Genomic DNA, 22,109 nt, shown 5'->3' with positions numbered 1-22,109 from the left:
ACCCGCTGGAGTTTCTGGGTCAGTCTCAAGGGCAGCCCCACGTAGAGCGAGTTACAATAATCCAATCTGGAGGTGACCGTCGCGTGGATCACAGTGGCTAGGTCAGGGCGAGAGAGATAAGGAGCCAACTGCTTAGCTTGGCGGAGATGAAAAAATGCCGCCTTTGTTATAGCTGTAATCTGCGCCTCCATAGAGAGGGAGGTATCGAAGATTACACCCAAACTCTACACAGTGCCCTACTGGAACAGCTACATGAGAAGACGGACTTGATGACTGCAGCGATTGGAAATTTCGGACAGGTAGTGGGTAACTATATAGAGTCCACCCAGGAATTAAATCAGGAGTGTGCTCTGACAGATCAGATGAGGGAAGAGGATGTTGTTGAACCTCGGGTGCCAGAGATGGAGGGAGCTGTGGCCCAGCAGGAACATGAGTTGTTGGATTTGACAAATGAACTTGGAAAAAGCCAGGCTTGGAGAGATAGAGTTTTGTTTGGTTTGGAAATGGGGGGTTGGATAGACCCCCCTATGCAGGGATGTTTTGACTCTCCAAGTCTGGCAGTGGGCCGCGAGATGTTTGGGGTTGTGGGGGCTCTTAATTCTGGAGGGATCTTGAAACATGTTTTTAAATACCACATGGAGTCTAGTGTGGACTATGGAAAGGGGGCTGATTTGTCGAGAAGGGTCAAAAACACTGCCAAGTTGGAGTTTCCACGAGTGAAAGGAGCAGGAGATAAAGTAAAGTACAGGTATAAATATGAAGAAGAGCTGCGGAAGGGACATGGAAGAGATTTAAGGGCCTTGGACATAGGATTACCAGGTTAATGAACTAGATTGATGGGATAGAAAGGACTGACAAAACCCGGGACCAGAAGGAAGAGACGCTGGATGAAGATTGGAAGAAAATGTTTTTTATTAGGATTGTTTTATAAAATTGATGAATGTTAGAAAAATGTTGGAACGAAATTATTTGGCTTTAGCAAAAATGTTAAAAGAATTATGTAAGAATATGTTATGGTTATGAGAAATTGGTATAAATAAGATCTAAGTTTTAAGTCTTAAGGTCTTTTATAGTAAGATAAGGTTAAAATAGATTAAGGTAATGTAATGACAGAATATTATGAAAAATGGAAAGGATTTGCTGTGACTATTAATAACTAGGATACAAAAAAAGGGAGGAGTGAGGAGGTCAAAGAAAGAAGGTAATGACAGTCAAGGATATGAGAATATTGGATTTGTTTTTAAATTTTTGTGGCTTATTTTTGTTTTTTGATTGTGTTCTGTTACGTGCTTTGTTCTTATTTTTTGATTTTGATTTTTATCAATTTGTATTGCTGGATTGTGGTTTGTTTTTCTTTTGTTTTTTCTCTTTCTTTTTCTTCTCTGTTTTTTCTGTAACTTTAAAACTCTTAATAAATATCATTAAAAAAAAAAAAAAGACAATTCCCCCCCAAGCGCCACCCTCTGTCCCCGACCAGAGAGAAACGAGCGCAGCCATTGAAGGACTATGCCCTGGATCCCCACGTCGGCAAGGCGGTGGTCCAGGAGTTCGTGATTGACCATGTCGAAAGCTGCTGACAGATCTAGAAGAATCAGCAGCCCCGACCCGCCTCGATCCATGTGGCTAGCATGACTAAACTGCTTGTGGCGCAATGGAACACTGTGATGGAAACCAGAGCGCACGGAAATGCCATTGACTTTCCCACTGCAGCAGTACCTATTTATCTACTTGCACTCGTGTGCTTTTGAATTGCTAGGTTGGCAGGAGCTGGGTCAGAGCAACAGGAGCTCACCCCGTCATGGGGATTCGAACCGCCAACCTTCTGATCAGCAAGCCCAAGAGGCTCAGTGGTTTAGACCACAGTGCCACCAGCAGCTAAACTCAGTTTTGTCTGCTGGGGCTCCACATACTCTGCTGAGACATCACACTGGTTGAAGCATGGTGAACTAAGAACTGACTTCCACAAGTCCCAAACAACATCCTGGGAGATATATATATATATTTCTTATTGTCTGAACCTTTCTGATGTTCACATATAGCAGTAGCCTAGTTTAGCTTGTGAGATACTAATCTAATGAAAAACGCCTCAGAGATATCCTGCTACATGTTACCGTAGGCAGGATGGAGGAAGCAAACAGTCTTCTTGGTGCACCCTTGAAAGGTCTTCCTCCTTCCTTTGTTTTTCTTGAAGATAAAACTTCACAGCAGCATTTTACAAGAAGGTTTAATGAAGACCAGTGTTTGCAAAACAAGGCAAAACTTCCTCCAATCCCCCACAGCACCAGACATCCTAAATTCATTAAGAAGAATTTGTGCTCAGCTTAATCTTTGAAACCGTGTAGGCCAGAGTTTTGCTTTTCACATAGTTTTGATAGTCTGTTGCTAATTTGAAAGGGTCAGTTCTTACAGCCAAGGCTTGTAGCCCTTTGGACACTTTGCAGGTTCACCTGCGTCACTGACTTTTAGAGGAAGCCTGAAACTCTGAATTGTTGGTTTACGAAGTTAGTGGGAAATTGCCTTAAAGCCTCATGTGCTATTTATGTTGGCTTCGGCTTGCTGTTAATGTGGAAGAGACAGCAGAAGAGGGGCATTCTGGGAAAGCAAAAGCATCTTTACGGAAGGTACTTACCTGTAAGGCTCGTCATTCAAACCAAGCAAAAAAAAAGTGTGTGTGTGTGCCCCCTTCTGGAATGGATGGCATTTATGGGAAGTTAATCTGCTAATCTTACCTTTGCTAATCAACCCAAAATGGTTATATGAACACATCCTTAATGCTCAGTAGGGGAACTTACATTTCTAAAAAGCCATGATGATATGTATGAGGAACCCAAGTCATCTACTCAGACCTCGAATAGAAGCTGATGGGGCAATTCAGGCTGGAGTTGCAGAACCTCTGAGTGAGCTCCAAATGGACAGCTTGCTTCAACCAAGCTGAAATCAGGTCTTTTCATCTCCGTTTGAGAGCTCCAAGGGCCAGTCTTCTGTCTTGAAGCCTCGTGCTCTACTTCCTCTCATTTCGCTCTTTCCTGGCTCATTGCCTGGACCAGTCATCCAGCAATGGGGAGCATGGGGTCTCCAGATGAAGAAGCAGTTGCCTCTTTAGGTGCTCAGTGGTGGTTGCCTCTGGGGATTCCTGTGCAGGGATATATATATATATATATATATATATATATATATATATATATATAACTGTCCAGTAGCACCTTAGAGACCAACTAAGTTTGTTCTTGGTATAAGCTTTTGTGTGAATGTATCTGAAGAAGTGTGCATGCACACGAAAGCTTAGACCAAGAACAAACTTAGTTGGTCTCTAAGGTGCTACTAGACACTCTCTCTCTCTCTCTCTCTCTCTCTCTCTCTCTCTCTCTCTATATATATATATATATATATATTTCGACTGCATCAGACCAACACAGCTACCTACCTGAATTGAGGGCTGGATATGTTTTGCCTCAGGCTTAGCACCAGGGACCATTGCTTGGTCCACCTCTTTCCCTGCTGATTATTCTGCTCTGCTTAGCCCTTTTTCATCTAGGTCTACTATGAAACTAATGGAGCTTAAGCTTCAGGGCCTCTAATCTAGGAAGGGGCCCCAGAAGTGACTTTAAATCCTCCCATTGCTAAGATCACAGAAGGGAAGGTCATCTCTTGCAAAGACCTGTTTTTTGCTGACCGATGTTGAGAGATCTATATCCTTTCAAACATCTAAATTTCTTGTGAAGGTTTTACAGATTTGTGTAACAGAACTTGAGAGGGGAACAGGAAATGATTTGTCCACTAGGGGTTGGGGAGTAGAAATGTTAACCATTATTGGTAGCAGTATTCCTGTTGTTGTTATTTTATGTGTGCTTGGCTGCTTGCTAAATAAACCACAATAAACCAGACTGACTGACTTTAGTCCATGTTGCTTTAAAAAAAAAAATGGGTCTAGTAGATCAAATTTGAGTCGCACGACTCAGATTGATTACTTTTTTGTTCTATATATTTCAACAGTCCCAAAGTCAGTAGCACAGATGTTGTAAAAGTGTGATGATCTGTCATGGAACAACTCCATTGAAGAAGATAGCAGTGGTTACCAAGACCTTGTTGCTGGTTCTGAAGGGGTCCCCATAGCATTTCCAGATTCAGGGCCCCCAAAATGTACGTCCACCACTGTCAAGGTCAGAGTCAAAGCTGCTACTCAGGTTGGGAGTCATGCACCCTGCTGGATCAGACCAATGATTCTTAGGTCTGTCTTCTATGAATTTTTCTAATCCTGTTTTAATTTTTTATAAGCTAGTGGCCATCACATCACGTAGCAGAAAAATCCCATAAATTAGCTATGTTGTAGTCTGAAGAATGATTCTCTTTTGGCTTGTCCTGAATCGTCTGCCAATAAGTTTTGCTAGATGGCTCCAAGTTCTCGTATTATGAGTTTGGGGCGGGGGGAACACTCTATCCACTTTCTCAACACCATGCATAATTTTATAGCTCTCTGTCTTAAGACTTGCGGTTTAAGGGGCAGAAGGTAAACTCGCAGTCCTTAGTTTGACATCTGATTTCTCTAACCACATCTGCAAGATGTTCTGGAAACCACACTTTGAAAGGGGGGGAAAGCTAGGTCATTCGCTTAAAGTGTAATTTAAGAAGAAGCTGGACTGAAAAGGTTACTTTTGGTTTACATATACAAGATGAAGGTTTCCACTACGTTTAGAATCTCCTCTTGCATAGGAAAGCAAGATTTATACCTACTAAGGCATCCATTAAAGGGCCACCATGAGAGAACTGTTAGTGAGCTATGAAATATCAAGCATTAACAGTGAAATACTATGCATGTTCAAACAAAAGTGGTCTTGATGGGGCTTAATCCAAAGTAGGTGTGGCTAGCATTGCATCCTAAGATTTACCAATTTATCTGGGATTATGCTCCATTAAACTCAATGGGACTTACTTTTGAGCAGACCTGCATAGGATTGTGCTGCCTATTATTTAAAGCTCCTGTAAACTCAAGTAACCACCCATAGAGAAATCTCTAACTTTGCCTTCTTCAAATCTCTGTGCTTCACACAGTCCCATTTTCAATTATGTTTTTTTCCTTTGATTGATTTGTACATCCTATTATTTTTCCCTCATTCTCATAAATGAACACAAACATATATTTTAAAAAATCATAAGCATCTGTTGGGATAGTCGGTTCTGCCCCCATTGTTGCTCATGCAGCCAAAATGACAACAATTAAAATATGTGGGAGGTATCAGCAGACTTGGGGCAACTTCAGATTTTTCAGAAATACAAAACAAAAACAAAAACTGGGGAGGGGTTGGCCACAGAAACACTCTAATGAGAAGTGAGTGTGTTCCATGCCCATGGAATACTGACTAACTGTCAAGAGGTGGGAAACAGAAAACTGGGAGGGAAGGGAAATAAGAGTCAACAGAAAAGGAAGAAGGACAGAGAGAGATGTGGGTATAAAACAGGTAGACAGAACCATCTCATTGTACGGATTGGTCATTTCATAGTTCATGCTGTGATGTTATTTTAAAATGTCCTCAAGAGCTAGACGTGAGAGCTTCCCATGGAAATCAATGGGGAAATGCAAAATTTTAATGCTGCTGGGATTAGGCACCAGGGTGTCTGCTCCCCCCCCCCCCAAAAAAAACCAACAGCCATTAGAGGACTGAACATGCTCATTGGCCACAGAACGATGAATATCTGTTGGAAATGGAATGGGGAACTGGCTGGCTAATCATGTGCCCTACTGCTGACCTTTAGCCCTTCCCCTACCAAAGCAGCATAGGATAATTCTGAGTCTTGCTCATACCTAAAGGAACCTCTTTCCAGATAAGCAGGACCACATGTTATGCTACCCCTCTGCAGACTGAAATATGTTATTAATGTCAACTCTTGTTTTCTGCTCTCTTTAAATCATGAACGTCGTTACGACAACATTAACTTTTGCAAGTCTCAGTAGCTGAACTTTTGTTTTCCCACGAGTCTGCTTTCAGACACCCTTTATCAAGTCAGGCGTTCCTGTGGAGCGCAGGTTTAAGGCACCTTGTTTCTAAAGATGCATGTACACAAGGTTGGCTTCAGCAGCCGTCATGCTTCGGCAGATACCATGGCCTTAGGACTCACAACTGACAGCTGCCTTGGGCTCCCTATTCATTTCTGACATGCCACTCCAAGCAGTGCTGGGCCGTAGGGTGTACCTCTGGAGGCCACCATTTTAGTTTCTCACTTCCAGAAAGGAGTGAACAAGCTGGGGCATTGTGGGAAATTAAAATAGTGGCAGAACCCAGCCATCTAGTACTGCTCCTGCCCACCGCATGGTAAGCCTGCCAGGACCCATTAACAGACAAGATGGTTTCATGAACAGAGGACACCTGGCCCATGGCCCCCTCACCCCTGGAGCCAGCACTGACTGTACAAATAGTAGCTGGAGAAGGATCTTAGTTGCAAAACTTTTTTTGTTGGCATCTGTCTGTCTCACGAGACAATGGAGCGTTCCTCTGGGGGTGAGGTCCAACTGCCACATTACCAGCAGCAAAGTGACCTCCCCAGGGCGCAAGCCTGGGCTGTGTGTATGGAGGTCCTGGGCCACCCAGACAACAATGCCCCCCTCTCAGCCTCGCTGATGGGGTCCAAAGGAAAACAGAGCAATACATTTGGCACTAGCGAAAACGTAGCATAAACAGTGAGCAGGCTGGTCTATAATTTCTCCCTATGGCACACTGATGGTTGTTGCTGTTGTTGTTTTGAATGGGAGTGCCCTGTCCCTTCCAGGAATCATTCATTTGCTTCTGCGGTCAATCTAGTACAGTCTATTTTATGACTTCAGAATTCTACCATCTCATTTTCTCACTTTACTGTGGTAGTTTCAGACCTGCGTTTGCATCCATGTCTCCCATTTGTATTTTGTTCTGAGGGTTATGCTTTTTTTGTTGGGGGGGAATTAACAGGATTTATCCCTGGAAAAGATCCTGATGTTGGGAAAGATGGAGGGCACAAGGAGAAGGGGACAACAGAGGACGAGATGGTTGTTCTCAAAGCTACCAGCATGAGTTTGACCAAACTGTGGGAGGCAGTGGAAGACAGGAGTGCCTGGCGTGCTCTGGTCCATGGAGTCACGAAGAGTCAGACATGACTAAACGACTAAACGATAACAACAAATATATGATTTAATCATCCAAACCTCTAAACAGTTTACATAATATTGTCGTAAGCTGCCTCAGGCCTTGATGCAGAGGAATGGGAATAAATGTTTTAATACAATGCAATACTGTACTATACAGTACAAGACAACACAACACAACACAAAACACAACATTACAATAATGAAGTAGCTTTAGCTGAAGCTGTTGCTTGCATTACTGGCCTTTCTGAAAGTAATACAGGTAATGTCATAAGCTATGCCTACTTGCTTGGGGGAAAGGCCATTGAATTCAGTAGAACTTAGGTTCAAATAAGCATGGATAGGACTGGGATCTTAATTTACTAATTCCATCTAATAGATAGTTTGTCTGTTTTTGTCTTTTTAGGAAAAAGTGCTGTAAGGGTTATAAGTTTGTTCTTGGACAATGCATTCCTGAAGGTACGTTCTTAAATTATTATTACTTTCCAACACTTATCACTACAGTGGTTCTGTCTTTCTGTACTTTAATAAATATAGGCTCAAATATTTGTTTCTCTACATGCTTACCTGGGAGTAAGTCTCACCAAACTCAATACATTGGGTTGGGTGGTTAATGAGTATAGACCAGGGATAACCAATGAGGTGTCCTCCAGGCTTTGATGGGACTACAGCTCCCATCATCCCTCACCACTGACCATGTTGACTGGGGCTGATGGGAGCTGGGGTTCAACAGTATCCAAAGGCAACCACACTGACTACCTCTGCTATGGAAAATCATCCAGTGGCTGCTGTCGTGTCCCCAGTCACCATTATAACGCCATAATTTTAGACATTCACTAGATCAGCATTTCCCAACCTTGGGCCTCCAGCTGTTTTTGGACTACAACTCCCATAATCCTCAGCTAGCAAGACCAGTGGTCAGGGATGATGGGAATTGTAGTTCAAAAACAGCTGGAGGCCCAAGGTTGGGAAACACTGCACTAGATGTATCTGAGCTTCATGATGTCTCCTTTTGCTTCATAACAGTCTCTACATTATAGGCCTTCAAAGTCATGTGAATAAACCAACCCGAATTTACCATTTCAGTTTCTTAGTTCAACCATCTCTTCTGGGAATGGATGGTAGGTAGCATTTATGCTCCTGAAATGCTTATTTGGGAGCAATAAGAAGCAGGGCATTGACGAAGATATAAATTGTGACACTGCAGACATTAGATAGCTCGGACAATTATTCTGATGCATAAAAGGCCTTTGTGGAAGTAAGGCAGCAGTCTCTGGGTCCACTCTGAAGAACAGCAATCTGTAGGCCAACCAGTAGAAGATTGTTTCACACCTTTTTTTGCTCTGAGGCTGAGGGGTCAGACACCTGAGGGCAGGGGCAGCGCTTCCCCTTTTGCCACTTGAGGTGCAAGAGGAAGTGCCGCCTTGCCCTGCCATTGCCTGTGCTGCCCTCCCTGCCAGTATCACAGCCGATTTCAGGTCAGACCTCTCTGGTTTGGGGAGAGATATTGCATGCTGCACAAGATCTTACCCAAAACTGCCACCACCGCTTCTCTGCCAGGGGTGGAGGTGGTGAGGCAGGTAGGACGTCACTTTTGGTGGCTTCTGCTGCCTGAGGCAGTGCCCTCTCACTCCCAATGGCCATGTCTGAGTACCTGCTTCCTACTCATGCCTCAGATCAGTCTCTGCTAACCGTTGTTCAGTACCTTGCAGCTGCACTGCTTTGACGAAAAAGAACTTGGCTTTTAAAAACACCCTCACTGTTTCATCATCATCATCATCATCATCATCATATTTATACCCCACCCATCTGGCTGGGTTTCCCCAGCCACTCTGGGTGCTTCCAACTGAATATTAAAAACAATACAGCGTCAGACATTAAAAACTTCCCTAAAGAGGGCCGCCTTCAGTTGTCTTTTAAAAGTAAAATAGTTGTTTATTGCCTTGACATCTGCTGGGAGGGTGTTCCACAGGGCAGGCGCCACTACCAAGAAGGCCCTCTGCCTGGTTCCCTGTAACTTGGCTCAGTGTCCGGGCAGAACGATGGGGGTGGAGACGCTCCTTCAGGTATACAGGACCATGGCCATTTAGGGCTTTAAAGGTCAGCACCAACACTTTGAATTGTGCTCGGAAATATACTGGGAGCCAATGAAGATCTTTCAGGACTGGTGTTATATGGTCTCAGCGGCCGCTCCCAGTCCCCAGTCTAGCTGCTGCATTCTGGATTAATTTCAGCTTCTGAGTCACCTTCAAAGGTAGCCCCACATAGAGCGCATTGCAGTAGTCCAAGCGAGAGATAACCAGAGCATGCACCACTCTGGCAAGACAGTTTGTATATTACCCTGCCCATCCTCTCCAAGGATCTCACCTCCCTTTTTTATTCTCACAACATCCCTGGGAGGCAAATTAGTAACTGGCCCAAGATGGCTAAGCATGGATTTGTATCTGGGTTTTACCCTTATATTTTTGTGCATCACAACAATTGGCTCCAGCAGACATAAGCCCCTCCAGCAGACATAATGTGCCACCCAAATGCCATCTTCTCTTCTCTGGCTCTGTGCTTCACCTCTCCCCTGGGCCCACCCCTTGGAGGCCCTTAGAAGGCAGGGCTTTAAAACAATCAAGTATGTGGTTTTAAAAGGAACAGGAGTGTTAATTTTGCACCACCTTTTAAAATACTGCATAAATGAGCTCAGCCAGCGGTTTATCATTTATTAAAGTTTTACACTTACTGTGTGTTATTTGGAACAGTAGTGTTTTATGGGCTGTGTGCTCTCTGCTTTGGCAATCAAGGGCTGATCTTGTAGCATTATGAACATTAGGCTGCGAAGACAGATGCACGTGCTCAACTCAACGCACTCTTTTGCCTCTTGCAGTCAACAAAAGGGATTCACCTTGGTTTTATCAGGTTGATTTATTATTGGCAGATGTGCTGCTTTAGCAGCTCAGAGTCCCAGAAATCTTGGCAGCCAGACACCGAGCTGATAATGCACTGGGGCAAAACCAAACTATGAATAAAAATCTTAGCAGGTGAGCAAACGTGACTGGTGACTCACCTATCTTGGCTCAATGCTGAGAAAACACTTGGAATCGTTTTTTCTGCAAAATCGAGCTCCAAATGGCATAGGAGCATTCTGACAACTGAGAGGCATTTTGAGTCCATCGTGGCTGCACATTGTGTCCAGCTTCAATTCATGGTGCTGGTGTTAACCTTTAGAAACCTTAATGGCTTGGGACCTGTTTATCTCAAGGACCACCTTCTTCTGTATGCATGCTCTGATTGTCTCCAAACTCCTTCTTCAGATTCCGTAACACCACAAGGCACACCAGGGGCAGGGCCTTTTCTACAGTGGCACCTGCTGCATGCAACACTTTAGCAAACATGCAGCATCAGACCCCATCACTGCTTTTGACGGCTAGTGGAGACGTGGCTGTTCATTGCTTAAAGGGGCCTTAGGCTTAATATTTCCTTTTGTTCTAACATTCTGAAGTTTTAATTCTGATAGCTGTTTTGCCGTTGTTACTGTGGCCTTGGGTTTTATGCTAATATTTTGATTTACGATGTAAACTTTGAATTGTTCTGTATTTTATAACTGTTGCCTTTTTTTATTTTAAAAAATCACCTTGAGTTTCTTCTGAAAAATAGGTGGGATAGAAGTTGTTGTGCTTAAACAATTTAGCAATGAGAAGCCTGAGCTGCGATGGAGCTCCGTTGCATCATACACAGTCAGCACAACTGCAGTAAGCTTGGAACTGTAAGACTCAAAGTCGATTCTGAATGCATGAAGCAAAATAAACATTTGGTGCTGTAGTTCACAGAGTGATGGTTTACATGTTCTCTCCCTCTTAAATGGAGATTAGTTCCATGCGAGAGAGAAATGTCACACTTGAAATGCCAGTCATGGGTGGATGCAGCTGCCAATGCCTGCAAGCTGGTGTATTACTTTTCCAGTCTAGCCCAATGAAAGGAGGATGCAAAGACCCTCTTCCCTTGGAGAAACACCCCCCCATGGCTGAATATATATGGTGGAGGCCATAGAAAGCAGCACAGAAACCCCATATCTCCTCCTAGCTGCCCTGTGGTATCACACAAACCATAGCATGATTGTGCCCTATGATTCCTTGTCACCACTAGCAACAGCCAGTGAATTGGAGCTGAGGCAGGGAAACTTGCAGAACATTAACCATCTTCAGGCGGTCTTCTTGAATGCCTGAAGGGGCAAGTGGGAATGCACTCCACCTGGCTACCCCCTCACTGGTATCTGCACCACCCACAACACCACCCCCATATCAGTTCCACCCATGACCTTCATGTGGGTCTGAAGAGCAAATTTCCATGGCCTTGGAATCCTGCCCTCAGTCAGGAACCCTGCATGGTTAAGGGGTGGCCCATCATGTCCAGCATCCTGTTCGCACAGTGGCCAACCGAAAGCAGGACCTGAATGCAACAGCACTCTGCTCATCTGTGACTGCCTCTGGCAATGGAACCCTGGAGAGCCACTGCCTCCTGAAATCTACTCTCAAAACCCCAAAGAGCTGTTGCCAGTCAATGTAGAAAATATTGAGCCAGATGGACCATTAGTTTGGCAGGCTATAAAGCACCTTCCTTTGTTCCAACAGTGTGTCTCCCCTCTTTCAGCTGATCCTACCTATCTCCAGTTGCATCTTTGTTGTTGTTTAGCCATGTCCGACTCTTCGTGACCCCATGGACCAGAGCACACCAGGCACTCCTGTCTTCCACTGCCTCCCGCAGCTTGGTCATGTTGGTAGCTTCGAGAACACTGCCCAACCATCTCGTCCTCTGTCGTCTCCTTCTCCTTGTGCCCTCAATCTTTCCCAACATTGGGGTCTTTTCCAGGGAGTCTTCTCTTCTCATGAGGTGGCCAAAGTATCGGAGCCTCAGCTTCATGATCTGTCCTTCCAATGAGCGCTCAGGGCTGATTTTCTTAAGAATGGAGAGGTTTGATCTTCTTGCAGTCCATGAGACTCTCAAGAGTCTCCTCCAGCACCATAATTCAAAACCACCAATTCTTCGGCGATCAGCCTTCTTTATGGTCCAGCTCTCACTTCCATACATCACTACTGGGGAAACCATAGCTTTAACTATACAGACCTTTGTCGACAAGGTGATTTCTCTGCTTTTTAAGATGCCGTCTAGGTTTGTCATTGCTTTTCTCCCAAGAAGCAGGCGTCTTTTAATTTTGTGACTTCTGTCACCAACTGCAGTGATCATGGGGCCCAAGAAAGTAAAATCTCTCACTGCCTCCATTTCTTCCCCTTCTATTTGGCAGGAGGTGGTTGTCCTTGTATCCTGTAATCCACTAAATTTGGTTCTGGAAATAGCATTGTAGAGGTGTACAGTGCATTCACTAAACTGTATGCAGCTTCTCCACAGCCCAACAGTTACAATCATCTATGGTTCTTAGCTTAGTATATTTCTTTTAACCAACTTTTATTCACAGAGAATTTTCTTGAGAGTCCCCCCCCCCCCAAAAAAAAATATCCTGAAGGTGATGGAAGAAAAATAACAACATTGTGTAATTACATTTATCTTATTTTTTCCCCAGAGGTATCTGCTTCTTTGCCTGTTCTTTTGTCACACATAGCAATCCAGTGTAAATAAAAATTTGAGGTCTACGTTTTCTTGATTAGTAACGGGAGTACAACTACATTGGTAACTGAAAGACAAACACTAATTTCCCAAATTACTTTTGCAGTGTTGTACAGCTGCTAATAACAAGCACATTTCTCTCTCGTTAGATTATGACGTCTGCGCAGAAGCTCCTTGTGAACAACAGTGCACAGACAACTTTGGGCGAGTCTTATGCACATGCTACCCTGGTTATCGGTATGACCGCGAAAGGCACAAGAACAGAGAGAAACCCTATTGCTTAGGTGGGTGGAAAAGACTGCACCTGAAATTACTTCAAGGCTACTTGCCATAAATTCAAACATATGGATATTAATGTGCTTCCAAAATTTGGTTAATTCAGATTATTATTGTTTATTGTTTTTTGATACATTTTTCATTTGTGTTTCTGATACATTTCAAAATGTAAACAAAAATAATGTGAAAAGAAAAGAATCTCTGGAATAATAAAAAGTAACAATTTTGAAATAACAAAAACAACAACCAGAAAACGTTCCTTAACCGACTTCCCATCCTCTCCTTCCATTGTTCCTTTTATCTCTTATTTTCCTCGCGTTTTCTTGGTTCATGCTGTCTATCGCAACTCCTTATATAAACTCTAGTTATTTCTTACACTGCTGAGAATCTTACCATCCTGCTAGGTTGATTGTCTGCTTATCACACTTTTTCATATATTCAATAAAGAATATCCTGTCCTCCTATATCTTTTCTCATTTTGATTCCTTATTCTAATGGTCATTCCTGTTAGCTCTTCATATGCTAACAGTTTAATGCACCATTCTTCTTTTATTGATACCTTATCTGTTTTCCATTTTTGCGCTAATAACACACATGCAGCAGTTGTCGCATATAGGAACAAAATTCTCTCCTTTTTTTTGTAATTTCTGTTGTTTATTAACCCCACAAAAATCTTCTGGATTTTTAGGAAAGGATTTTTAAAACATTTTTAAAAGTTCATTATTGGTCATTTCCTAATAGTTTTTAATTATGCTGCATGACCACCACATGTGATGAAGAGTTCCCTCTGCTACCTTGCATGTTCAACAATTGCCCTTTGTTGATTTTGGCATTTTTGCGAGTCTATTTTAACCCTGGATCCCAATAACTCCTTTTCAAACTGTGAATTTTGTTCTGCAAATCCATATTTTTTAAACTAACTTAAATGTTGCATTCAAGTGATGGTAAAGATCTGTCACTTGATCTTTTATCTCTCTATACTATTTCAATTTATATTCCTCCCTAGTGACAGTTAGCAAGTCTCTATATGTACTCCAATTTTTCTGTATATTATTATTTTTTCCTTGCAAGGGCTTCTGTTGGTGACAGCCACATTGGTGTTTTCCTTTCTAATAAGTTTTTGTATTTTTCTCATACCCTATACAGGTTTTTCCTAATTAAGTAGTTTGAGAAACTCTCATATATCTTGGCCTTCCCGTACCACAGGGACGCATGCCACCCAAATTTTAAGTCATGCCCTTCCAAGTTCAATAGGTATCTGTTCTTTAGTAAAATCCATTCTTTCAACCAACATAAACATGATGCGTCAAAATATAATTGTACGTCAGGCAGGACAAAACCACCTCTCTCTTTAGTGTAAATCACAATTTATGTTTTATCCTGGGTTTTCTCCCATGCTAAATAAACTTAGATAGATCTTTTTGCCATTCCTTAAAATTTCAGATGTCATTAACTATAGGTACAGTCTGAAATAGGAATAGCATCTTTGGGAGTATATTCATTTTTATGACCGAAATTTTACCCAGCAATGACAATTGCATTCTACTCCAAATTTGCAGGTCTTTTTTTATTTCTTCCCAAACCTTTACATAGTTAATTCAGATTAATTCAGATGCTGCCTCCACCACCATGGCCAACGATGAGGGATGGTGAAAGTTCAGAGTCCAGCATTGATCTGGAGGACCATATGTTCTCCATCCCTGATCTAGAGGGCCACAGGTTCTTGTCTAACCTGGCTGTCACTATCTCTCCAGCAACTTAGAGGTATTTCCCATCACCTGCTGTCTGAACCTTTGAACTGCAGATGATGGGGGTTGAGAGTTTGGAATCTGTTGCATGCAACACATAGTTCCACTGAGCAGTAGTCCCTCACTAATCGAGTGCATTTAATGCAACAGTTTTAGGAAACCTTTATTTCTGATAGTTCCCTCCCTTTTTTAAAACCCACTGCGGCATCCATCCCCTTTCAGATATCGATGAGTGTGCCACAAGCAGCGAGCCTCTCTGCCCCCACATCTGTGTCAATACCCTTGGCAGCTATCGGTGTGAATGTAACGAGGGATACATACGTGAAGATGATGGGAAAACATGCACCAAAGGAGAGAAAGGTATTACACTGCTGTTTCTTAAATTATTCTGGCGCAAAGGGATCCACTGTGCACTGATAAAATCAGTGAAAAGCTCCAAGCCTAAAGACCTGTGCTCAGAAGGAGGTGCTATTAAAATTGCATATTTTTGCCTCCAGATCAGTTGATTCAGAGCTCTTGCTATTATGTTCTGAGCTGGTTGTTCCAGCTCAGACTACATAGCTCTCAGCCATTCCTGGTGAAGCTGAGTTCCCAGAATGCATTGCTCTTCTGCATATGAAGCTGAAGTCATAGACAAGCTCAACTATTCTGCCTTGTGAAGTCAGCTGAAGCTATTTATGCCCCTGGTGTGTCAGCTATCATTACTGAAAACATGATCCTTTCTTGGCTGACTTCGGTTTCCCTTCCCCAGTAAGAAAACGAGACTAGCTAAACCTTGTTCTTGTCCAGCAAGTCACAAAAAAGCAGACAATCAGTTCTTTACAGACATTTTGGGGGTAGAGGATTCCCATAATGTTTGAATGTCTAAGATCCCAAAAGTACTCTTCTTGAGCCTCCTTTTTTAATCCAGCTTTGCAAAACCGAGTGGCCAGGTGACAGAGTTTCTGCGCCTTTAACAGCTATGCAGAATAAATATTTTAAGCAGGTATAATTCCAGTCCACCATACATGAGAACAGGATTTTCTCCCTCTGACTCTTAAGTCTACTGTTTGAAACAATCTGCTTAGGAATGCCATCTTGTGGCAGATAGAAGTTCATGCACCATTGCCAGCCTACAAAAAACCATTTGCATTGCAATAACCTTTCCAAAATAGCTGGCTTAAATTGCAGTGGAATTTAGGTCTTCAAGGCAGATCATCTGATAAATCCTTTCTTACAATGTTAATAATATACTGATTTTTTAAAATTAAAAACAACAACACAACACCAGTATCTCACCCAATCTCCAAAGATAACACACAGGATGGAGAAAATGAATTAGTGTGTGTTTATTTTACAGCGCCAGAGGGATGAAAGCTGTCTGCTGCCCTTAGCCGTCTGTGAATTTGAGCTGCAGGTTTGAATATGGGGAGGGGCACCAAAGACATGGACCATCTTTGTGACATGAAGATCCTATTGCATATTGTAGAGAGGGCATGGCGTAGCCACATAATCAAATGAAAACCAATGGCAGATAATACAAGACAGATGATAACATAAGCCTTGTGGGGTGGGGGGGAATACATGCAGGCACCCAACATGGAAACAATGGGTAGAATTCAACATTGTGCTCTTTGCATTGTTTCATCTGCTCAAGCGTTTCCATTTGCCAGCTGAATAGGTCTCCCCACTCCCCCACCACCACATGCTGTTTTGGGGGTTCTCAGGACCCCTCAGTGGCCCATTGTGCGGGTATGGGAGCACAAAATGGATGTCCTCGAGCAGGGGTTCTGCTGATGGGGCTGGCTAGGTGAATCCCACCTGAGGACTTCAAGCAAATGTACTGCCCCATCAAACAGTATTATCTTAGGAACTGCTGCTGCTGCTGGGCTCATTTTCTTATTGTCTAACTTCAGACAAGAAAGGACCACGTTTTCAGTAATGATAGCACACGCACAGGCGCTTAGGTAGCTTCAGCCAGTGTGGTGTAGTGGTTAAGAGCGGTAGTCTCGTAATCTGGGGAACCGGGTTCGCTTCCCCGCTCCTCCACATGCAGCTGCTGGGTGACCTTGGGCCAGTCACACTTCTCTGAAGTCTCTCAGCCCCACTTACCTCACAGAGTGTTTGTTGTGGGGGAGGAAGGGAGCCACTTTGAGACTCCTTCAGGTAGTGATAAAGTGGGATATCAAATCCAAACTCTTCTTCTTCACAAAGGAAGAATATTATCTGTGACATCAGCTTCATATGCGGAAGAGAAATGCATTCTGGGAGCCCGGTTTCGCTGTCACTGAGGTGGCAAATAATTCAGAAGCCTCTCAGTCCTTCACACTTCTTCTGCAGAGTTTGGTACAGAACTTTGAGAACCTCTGCTTTCGTTTTTATTAAAACAGAGCTTCCAGTACTCAACACTGTGGAAGAAAGCATAGGAGCATTGACTTATTTCAGCCCCCCTCTGCCTGGAAAAACAATTCAACTTTTTGGGGGAGCAGAGTTTGCATTTGCATTATATCTGTTGTATGCTGAAGTTCGGTCCTCGTGCAGGAGATGGAAGAGCTTAGCAGGTGTGAAAAAGATGTGGTTTTGTATGACTAGGCCCTCATTAGTTCCTGCCCATCTTTCCTACATGGCTGGGAGTCAGGCTCCACTTCTCCTGTGACTGTGTGACTCTTACTGGGTTCAGTGGTTTCATAGAATCATAGAATTTCCAGTTGGAAGGGACCCTGAGGGTCATCTAGTCCAACCCCTTGCAATGCAGGAATCCTTCCCACACTTCTATGAGTACAAGAAGCAAATATTCATTGGGCCATGTTCTTGCTGGCTACAGTGTCCTACTTGCTAAGAACAGGAAGTAAGCCTCTCCCAGTGGCGTAGCGTGGGGGGTGCAGGGGGGCCGGCCGCACCGGGCGCAACATCTGGGGGTTAGGGTTAGGGGGCGCAAATCCACGGGTTAAGGGGCGCAAATTACTTGCCTTGCCCCGGGTGCTGACAACCCACGCTACGCCACTGGCCTCTCCCTCAAGGAATTGCCACTTGACTTGCTCTGGTGTTGCTGCAAGTAGTCTCCCTTGGCAGATGAAGTGCCTCTCCCTTACTCTTAACTCCTTTGCCAAGGATGTGTTGTGGAAGATAAACTGATCCCTATACCTGCAATCCGCCAGGTCACCTATTGCAAGCTTTAGCCTTTGCTGCCGGGAACCAAGTGAAAACAGCCCTAAACATTTTGCTACTGGCCAGGAAGCTACAACTGCTTGATGGCCTCTGCCCTCCTTTATCTGATTCTCACCCTTTTGCAGACCGCATCCTTGGGTTATGACCTCAGCTGCTGCCAGTGCAAGTTGTGGGGCTTAACTGATGCCTTTGTAGGGTTCTGGTGAATGTCAGAGGCTGCCGTGCCTTAAATTTCCAGCAGCTCCTGCGTGTCATTACTTCTTCTGTGCAAGCAGCACAGGGGGATGCAAGTTAGTTCTGGGCCTCAGACCCTGGCAAGGGATTTAAATGTAGCCTCTATAAACAACACACAGTGGATGTGGAACTTGCGGCTTGTTGGGGGGGGGGAACTATTGAGAAAGCCTCATAGAATCAGGTGGGTGTGGGGAGGAGAACTTGTAGATCATCCCTGTTGAATGCAGGACCTGCATAGAATCATAGAGTTGGAAGGGACCATGAGGATCATGTAGTCCAACCCCCTGCAATGCAGGAATATGCAGCAGCCCCGTACGGGGATCAAACCTGCAACCTTGGTGTTATCAGCACCATGCTTTAACCAACTGAGCTATCCAGGCTGAGCAGTTCAGGATGCAAATATGTAGCATCACTGGCAGGTGGTTATCCCGCTTCTGTTAAAATACAGTCGTGCCTTGGACATCGAACAGAATCCATTCCGTAAGTCCGTTTGACTTCCAAAACGTTTCAAAACCAAAGCACGGCTTCCTGCAGCCGATCAGAAGCCGCAGAAGCCCACTTGGACATTCGGCTTCCAAAAGAATGTTTGAAAACCGGAACACTCACTTCCAGGTTTCGATCGTTCGGGAGCCAAGGTGTCCGAGATCCAAGGTACGACTATACCTCCAACAAAGGAGAGCCCCTCCCACCCTTGCCCCAATTTACCTCTAGCCTCAACCTGATTGGTGCTGATACTTGCGTGTCCGAGACCCCGAAACCACCACCCCGTTGATGAATAAGACGCAAGGAGACAGATATTAAAGGTAAAGGTACCCCTGCCCGTACGGGCCAGTCGTGTCCAACTCTAGGGTTGTGCGCTCATCTCACTCTATAGGCCGAGAGCCAGCGCTGTCCGCAGACACTTCCGGGTCACATGGCCAGCGTGACAAGCTGCATCTGGCGAGCCAGCGCAGCACACGGAAATGCCGTTTACCTTCCCGCTAGTAAGCGGTCCCTATTTATCTACTTGCACCCGGGGGTGCTTTCGAATTGCTAGGTTGGCAGGCGCTGGGACCGAGCAACGGGAGCGCACCCCACCGCGGGGATTCGAACCGCCGACCTGACGATCGGCAAGTCCTAGGCGCTGAGGTTTTACCCACAGCGCCACCCGCGTCCCTTGACAGATATTAGGTTAATGCTATTGGGCAAACTTAGGCCACAACTTTATTGGTTACAGAATATAAGTGGTGTTGGCTTAGGCATTGGAACTGACCCGACTATATCTGACTCCTGCCCGTCACGCAGGGAGTCCTCCCACCCTTGCCTCAATTTACTTCTAGCCTCAACCTGATTGGTGCCGATAATAAGAATTAATACGTACATTCAGTGCTTTTTCTGGGGGTACTCAAGGGTACTCAGCACCAGCACCATTTTTTCAAGAAGAAAAGCACTGAGTATATTGTACCTTTCCTAAAGATTTAAAGCTCTGTAAAGAGCACCTTATTTTGATACTTCTTGCGTTCTCTTGTTATTCTCTGCATTTCAATGGCTCCAGCAATGTACCAGTAGATATTTCAGAGTTACTTTTTACTGCGATTGTGGCTCTGACCCTTTCTGCCATTAAGCGTCCCATTGCGCAGCAAACATAATCAGTGGTGATAAAGGCCGGCTTTGTGCAAATTGCAAGCAAAAGGTCTCGCTGCATGAGATATTGGCACAATTTACAGCATACAAAAATTGGCCCTTGAAGGGGGATTATAAATCACTGTGGGTCCTGTACAGTAAAGACTCAGATAAAAGTAGAGAGGTAAACACTCCCCCCCCCCCAGATATAAAAAGAGTTTTACAAAAGGGCATTAAGACCTGCTAACTGGAAACAGCTGCTGCTAAGACTGTTTGCAGCGAGCTTAGGCTGGATCTGTGCAGCCTTTCATGGTGATTCACAACTGGGAAAGGTTGTTAATACCAAGGGCACCTCTTCCTCTCACGGAATGGCCAGGAAGGAAAACTTCAAAAGCTCATCACCCCAGCACAGCTTTCTTTGGCATTTCTCTTCCCTGCTTTGTTTTCTTCCTCTTGAGGGGAAAAATGCATTGGAATATTTGCTCTCTCTCTCACTCTTTCCCCCTTTTTGCAGGGTTTTCTGAGAAGGCTGATAACGTGGTGAAACCAGGGGCCTGCTGTGCCTCTTGCAAAGAGTTCTATCAAATCAAGCAGACAGTGTTGCAACTGAAACAAAAGGTACAAGAGTCAGTGGCGGAGGCGGGGTGTGTGGTCCAGCCCGGGTGTCATCACGGGGGGGGTGTGACAAAATGACAAAAATATGAGTTTAATTTTTTATTTTTTTAAATGGACTCACGAAATTTGACCAAAATGGTCAAAGGCCTGGAAACGATGCCTTATGAGGAACGGCTAAGGGAGCTGGGCATGTTTAGCCTGGAGAAGAGGAGGTTAAGGGGTGATATGATAGCCATGTTCAAATATATAAAAGGATGTCACATAGAGGAGGGAGAAAGGTTGTTTTCTGCTGCTCCAGAGAAGCGGACACGGAGCAATGGATCCAAACTACAAGAAAGAAGATTCCACCTAAACATTAGGAAGAACTTCCTGACAGTAAGAGCTGTTCGACAGTGGAATTTGCTGCCAAGGAGTGTGGTGGAGTCTCCTTCTTTGGAGGTCTTTAAGCAGAGGCTTGACAACCATATGTCAGGAGTGCTCTGATGGTGTTTCCTGCTTGGCAGGGGGTTGGACTCGATGTCCCTTGTGGTCTCTTCCAGCTCTATGATTCTATGATTCTATGAATTTTTTAGTTCAGTCAACAAACGTAATAAAACGTGGCTGGCACTGGGTGCCACACCACGGGGGCCGGCACTTACCGCAGGGTCTGCAGCGTGCCCAAGCCATGCGTCTCTCCTGGGAGTGACATGGTGGCTTGGGTGCTTGCAGGCTCCACACTGCCTAAAACAGCAGCGTGGGACTTGCAGCTGCCCTCCGCCTCTCCCTCAGCCGCCCTACAGCTGAGGGGGAGGCGGCGGATAGGATCCATACAGTGCCCCCTGCCCCCATAGCCGGCTCACCCCGCCCCTGGCTATAGGACCAGGCTCCCAAGCGGCAAGCTACGCCACTGACAAGAGTTGAGAAGAAAGACATAATGGGCTTGGCCAGAATCAAGTTTCTAAATAAGATATTTCATAGGCTTGCTGCAGAACAATAAACCCAGATATAGAAATTCAGCAAGTGAATTTGTCTTCTAGGGAAACGGTGCAATCTTGTTCCTTGGAGGCTTAAAAAAACCACAGTCACATGGGGATGTTTTCATAAAAGATAGTTCAGAAGAATAATCTTAATTTAGGGCAATGAGTAGTCCTAGAACCAGATTTTCGGTCCCTTCCAGTTGAGTGGCCAGTTTTACAAGAGTCGGTTTAATCACATTTTGTATTCACCATATTTTGGGGGTACATTAATAGAATCCCACATAATGAAGTTGAACTGTAAATACTTTTCACACACTATTTTCTGATGCAGGAGAGGTTAAATCCTCAAAGGAAAGAGCATGGATGCTAGATTATTTTATGGGCAATTATTCCTTTCAAAGCTATATAATGTGTCAAATTGCTGGGGGGGGGGGTATCTACACTTGGCTTCGCGCCATCATTTTTCTCCCAACACAAGGTACCGTATTTTTCGCTCTATAACACGCACCCGACCATAACACGCACATAGTTTTTAGAGGAGGAAAATCCGTAGGCATGCCACCCGTAGGCATTCCCTCCATAACACGCACAGACATTTCCCCTTACTTTCTAGGAGGAAAAAAGTGAGTGTTATGGTGCAAAAAATACGGTAATTATCTTTTTTATAAAATAAAATAAAAATCACACATAACTGAGACACATGTGAAAACTTGAGTTTTGTGAAGGTTGTCATGTGTGTTTTGCATGGGATTGTTTGGAAAAATATATCAGGTGACGTGGATCTTGCTATTCAGCTAGAGGACAGAAGAG

At 44.3% G+C, this 22,109-nt stretch overlaps 1 protein-coding gene across 2 annotated transcripts in view; it reads left to right on the top strand.

Moving 5' to 3' along the window:
• Positions 1-22,109, top strand: part of CCBE1 (collagen and calcium binding EGF domains 1) — a gene marked incomplete at its 5' end in the record, with an annotated part of 157,642 nt that overhangs the window by 124,690 nt on the left and 10,843 nt on the right. For both annotated transcript variants that reach the window (XM_080973592.1, XM_080973593.1), the window contains 4 exons: positions 7,518-7,570; positions 12,871-13,005; positions 14,968-15,105; positions 20,243-20,346. In XM_080973592.1, the coding sequence (XP_080829718.1) occupies positions 7,518-7,570; positions 12,871-13,005; positions 14,968-15,105; positions 20,243-20,346 (430 nt within the window). The remainder of the gene's footprint in view (positions 1-7,517; positions 7,571-12,870; positions 13,006-14,967; positions 15,106-20,242; positions 20,347-22,109) is intronic.

The sequence above is a fragment of the Podarcis pityusensis genome (assembly GCF_964106645.2).
Source record: "Podarcis pityusensis genome assembly, chromosome: 11".
Classification (NCBI taxonomy): domain Eukaryota; kingdom Metazoa; phylum Chordata; class Lepidosauria; order Squamata; family Lacertidae; genus Podarcis; species Podarcis pityusensis.
This window is presented reverse-complemented; position numbering and strand designations above follow the sequence as displayed.